This window comes from Ascaphus truei, unplaced genomic scaffold (assembly GCF_040206685.1).
Source record: "Ascaphus truei isolate aAscTru1 unplaced genomic scaffold, aAscTru1.hap1 HAP1_SCAFFOLD_571, whole genome shotgun sequence".
NCBI lineage: Eukaryota > Metazoa > Chordata > Amphibia > Anura > Ascaphidae > Ascaphus > Ascaphus truei.
Window position 1 is genome coordinate 241,861 of NW_027456903.1, and position 4,957 is coordinate 246,817.

At 49.5% G+C, this 4,957-nt stretch overlaps 1 protein-coding gene across 1 annotated transcript in view; it reads right to left on the reverse strand.

The window, feature by feature from the left end:
* The window catches only part of LOC142485374 (epithelial discoidin domain-containing receptor 1-like), a 34,206-nt gene extending 29,446 nt beyond the window's left edge, over nt 1-4,760 (reverse strand). The window contains exons 1-2 of the mRNA XM_075584409.1: nt 4,568-4,760; nt 2,624-2,834 (exon numbers count right to left, since the gene is read on the reverse strand). Of these exons, the coding sequence (XP_075440524.1) occupies nt 2,624-2,834; nt 4,568-4,705 (349 nt within the window). The 5' untranslated portion in view covers nt 4,706-4,760. The remainder of the gene's footprint in view (nt 1-2,623; nt 2,835-4,567) is intronic.
* Between the last annotated feature and the right edge of the window lie 197 nt (nt 4,761-4,957).

Genomic DNA, 4,957 nt, shown 5'->3' on the forward strand with positions numbered 1-4,957 from the left:
CACACGCTCGACTATTAGATTTACAGTACCCTTAAGTCTCAATTTAACTTACAAAAGTCTCTATTCAATTAAAGACGTCTAGTTTTCTTAGGCTGTCCGTTAGATATATCGACAACGTCCGCTTAAATTAGTCGAGTCCAGAATATTAAGTCTCTATTAAACTTACAATAGTCTAGATACAAAGAAAGATGTTTTTCTTAAGCAATATATTCAGTAGGACACGTCCTGTGGGTGGAATATGCAAATGCTGGTACACTATCCTAATAGATACTGAGGTCAAATGTTTCACACAAACCATATATGGGATAGAACGGACATAGGGATCGCTGCTATGTAGAGTCCACGGACAGGAAAAAACACCCCCAACATTACTGGCAGGCAGCTGTAAAGAAGTGTATGGTTTCCACTGCAAGTGCTTTCCAAGAATCTTGATTCCGAGACAGGGTTCAAAGAGGCAGAGACATCCGTCTTTTGTGTCCGTGGTAATGGGAGAAGAACACCATCGGGTTGACACAACCAGTCCATGGTAAGAGGCAACGTAAATTCCATACTGGGTAATCCTCACCAATTTAATCTTTTCATACGTGTTGCTTCACACAACCCGGTAAGTGAGCACGTCTCGTGCTATGACCAGGAGTCACCGGACATGTTATGACACTGCTGGAGACCATCCCACCCAGTCACAGCCCACGGGAACCCCCATCACTTGACTTGCTATTGACCACACGTCTCTGCAGAATACGACGAGTATGTTAGCAACATTGTAGCTGCATCGTAGTCCACATCGGTGACAAAGTTATCGAGGAGGGGGGGGGGGGCGATTGCACAGGTCCCCCATCGCTTCCCATGTTATATGAGCCAGCCCAACACAAAAATCTGGTCCAGAGTAGCTCCATTATTTGTAATCCACGCGCACGACAATTAGGATAGAGCAACATAAACGGTAATTCACCACAGATAGCATGAACGTTATCAACAAAACCAATGTTTATCCAAAGCATGAAAGGTTATATTCCTCATGAAGGCCCAGGGGTCTCGGTAATTTGAAGGGAGCTTCGTGTTGCAAGGGCCACATGTCACGGTCGCCCCCTCTTTGTGGATCAAGGGACAAAATCCATTGGCATGAATGGAAAAGTCGAGTTCATTGATGTCTCAATGACCAACTTCTCAAGTAATTCTAGATAACACTCTGTAATGTCCACTTGACCGCCGACACTCGTTGGGCAATTCTCTCTTTGAACGGCCTTTTGGTCTTCCCTACGTAGACAAGGTCATCGGGATACTTGATCCTATTCAGATCTCAATCTTGGCCTGTGTGCGGATGGTTGAAGGAAGCGGCAGTCGCTAAAAACCACCGGTTCCCGAGCATCGAAAGACGCTTCATAGACATGTAGTGGAAATATCTTGATGTTCTTAATTGAATTGAGACTTTTGTTAACCCTGGGGATGAAGTGGCTGTCTAAATGGGATGTCTACAATGTGCCACTTCTCCTCCAGACTGTGCCACTGCTACATCGTTGGATCGTTTTAATTGGGTTTCGCCCGGGAATAGGGTCCGTTCCTCGGCTCTGATCCGTTCCTCAGCTCTGATCCGTTCCTCGGCTCTGATCCGTTCCTCAGCTCTGATCCGTTCCTCAGCTCTGATACTCCATTTTTCTTTTTTTACACGGCTAATAATGACCTTTTCTTTATCGAGTTCCCACTTGTAACTTGGCGACCTCGTTATGGGCGCTCTGAAGACGATCCTCCATGGGACCGAAACTTCGGGGTATGGATTACGAAAGCATTGTTTTGTTTTCTATAATTGTGTCCAGTTTTGGTAATACCGTTCTATCAAATGTCATACTTTTTACAGTGCACAGTATGGTCTAACGGACGACTATTTTTCTTAGTGTGCTGCTGTATATAATCACATGTCTTAGACAGGTCTGCAACCCTGCCTTTCACCATTATCACCCAGCACACAGTGCTCCCACTGCAGCAAGGGATTCTGGGAAATGACATGCAGCCCCGCCTTTCACCATTATCACCCAGCACACAGTGCTCCCACTGCAGCAAGGGATTCTGGGAAATGACATGCAGCCCTGCCTTTCACCATTATCCCCCAGCACACAGTGCTCCCACTGCAGCAAGGGATTCTGGGAAATGACATGCAAATGAGCACACCGTATATATACACACTGCTATTGATTTGTATACATACTGCTATGGATAGATAGATAGATAGATAGATATACAAATAGACACGCATACAGACATATTTTATTTATATATATATATATATATATTTCCTTTCCTACTGACTCATTATTATATATATATATACAGCTCAACCCTGTTATAACGCGATCCGCTACAACGCGAATCCGCTTATAACGCGGTGCCAGCGTGGCTCCCAATTTTCGTATTTATGAATACTTTATAACACGATTCTTGGTGTCTTAAATACTTTATTGTACAATGCATACAATTGTACATTATTTATAACGCGATCCGCTTATAACACGATGTGAGTCTTTGGACCCCAAGCACAGCGTTATAAGGGGGTTGAGCTGTATATATATATTACACATACATTTTATATATTTATATATATATACACACACACACACCCTTCTCTCACCTGCTGCCTCGGAGGTGGGGGGGAGAGTGGGCATCTTTGCGCGAGTGGCACTACTTGGCTCTTGGTACTCCCCCTCCGTGGTCAGGATGCGCTCGTAGCGGTTGGCGTTGCGGGGGGGCCCCGGAGGATTCTGGGTGTTGTTGATGACCACGGTGTCAGAAGGGAGGGAGAGGTGGGCGGTGAGGTCATTGTCAGAGGGGCGACACTGAGCCTGGAGGGAGAGGGAGGGGTTCATCACTTAGAGTGTAAGCTCTCCGGCGGGGGGGGGCACAGGGATTACATTTTCTGTTGTCTGATTGTGTTTGTGGAGCTTATCTATACTACATTTCTAAGTTGGATTCCGTCTGTTTGTTTGTTTGTATGTATGTCCGAAGCATCGAAATCTCAGAAACGGCACCGTGTAGCACAACGAAACTTTCACTGCACACTCTGCTGCGGATTTGTAGGTCAACACAACTATTTTGAGCTTCCAATGTTACTCACCCCCCACCCCCAAATTATGGACATTCTAATTTCCCTCGGCTGTCCAGCAAATCTGTTAATAAGGGCGTGTCCTTGCCTGGATCGGGTTTGCGTGTGTCTCTGTGTCTCTGTGCGTGTGATGTGAGATGTGCGGGGCACACACACACACACACAGACAGAGACAAATCTCACCCCGTACTACATCCAGCAGCAGGGGCGGGGGGCCGGGGAGATGTGCCGGCAGTGGGGGGGGCGGAGACATGTATTCAATGTTACATTCCCGGGGCGAATCCGGGCACAAAAGCTAGTTATGTTATAATTCCCAGTATTGTTTCTCGTGTAAAGTGCTGTACATACTGTACATACATTCCATGAATCAACAACACTAATATTCTCTCTCTCTCCCTCTCTCTCTCTCCCTCTCTCTCTCTCTCCCTTTTTCTCTGTCACATTCTCTCTCCCCCTCCCTCTTTACTATATCTCCCCGCCACCGCCCCCACACTCTCTCTGACTTTCGCTCTGCCCTCTCTCACTCCCTGCCTCTAACTTTCTCTCTCCCTCTTTCTTCCTCTCACTCACTTTCTCCTCCCCCCTCTCCCTTACTCATCCCCTCTCCCTCCTCTTCCTCTCTTTCTCTCTCACTCCCTCTTTCTCTCACTCCCCTTCTCCCTCCCTCTCTCTCACTTTCTCTCTATCCCTCCTCTCCCCTACCTCTCTATATCCCTTTCACTCTGTTTCTCCCCCACCTTCTCCCTCCCCCCTCTCTCCCCTTACCCCTCACTCACCCTCTCCCTCCCTCTTTCTCCCACTCCCATTTTCCCTCCCCCCCTCCCTCCCTCTCTCATCCTCTCTCCCTCTTTCTCCCACTCCCATTTCCCCTCTCTCCCCCCCTCTCCCCCTCACTCACCCTCTCCCCTCCCTTTCTCCCACTCCCATTTTCCCTCCCTCTCCCTCACTCATCCTCTCTCCCTCTTTCTCCCACTCCCATTTTCCCTCCCCCTCTCCCTCACTCATCCTCTCTCCCTCTCCCTCACTCATCCTCTCTACCTCTTTCTCCCACTCCCATTTCCCCTCTCTCCCCCCCCTCTCCCTCTCCCCCTCACTCACCCTCTCCCTCCCTCTTTGTCCCACTCCCATTTCCCTCCTCCTCTCCCTCTCCCTCACTCATCCTCTCTCCCTCTCCCTCACTCATCCTCTCTCCCTCTTTCTCCCACTCCCATTTCCCCTCTCCCCCCCCCTCTCCCTCTCCCCCTCACTCACCCTCTCCCTCCCTCTTTCTCCCACTCCCATTTTCCCTCCCCCTCTCCCTCTTCCCCACTCACCCTCTCTCTCCCTCTTTCTCCCACTCCCATTTTCCCTCCCCCTCTCCCTCACTCATCCTCTCTCCCTCTCTCTCCCTCACTCATCCTCTCTCCCTCTCCCTCACTCATCCTCTCTCCCTCTTTCTCCTACTCCCATTTTCCCTCTCTCACCCCCTCTCACCTTCCCCAGCAGTCTCTTCCACCTCTGGCGCCACAGAATGAGGATGATGACGACCAATAGGAGCAGGATAATGACCACCAGGCAGCTGACGAGGACGGAGGTGTCGGTGCTGTCGTCTTTGGCGATTGGCTGGTTCATTCTGATGTCACCGCCCGCCGCCAGGACTGGGATATACACAGAGAGAGAGAGGGATGGATGTCACTTTAAAGGCGAGGGGGGTTAGGGAGGGAGAGGGGGAGAGACGGGTTAGGGAGGGGGAGAGAGGGAAAAGGGAGAGGGGGAGAGAGGGGAAAGGGGGAGAGAAGGGCTAGGGAGGGGGAGAGAGGGGAAAGAAAGAAGGGGATGTGATGGTGAGAGGGTACCCAGGCCATTAATAAAGGTATTTGGCCA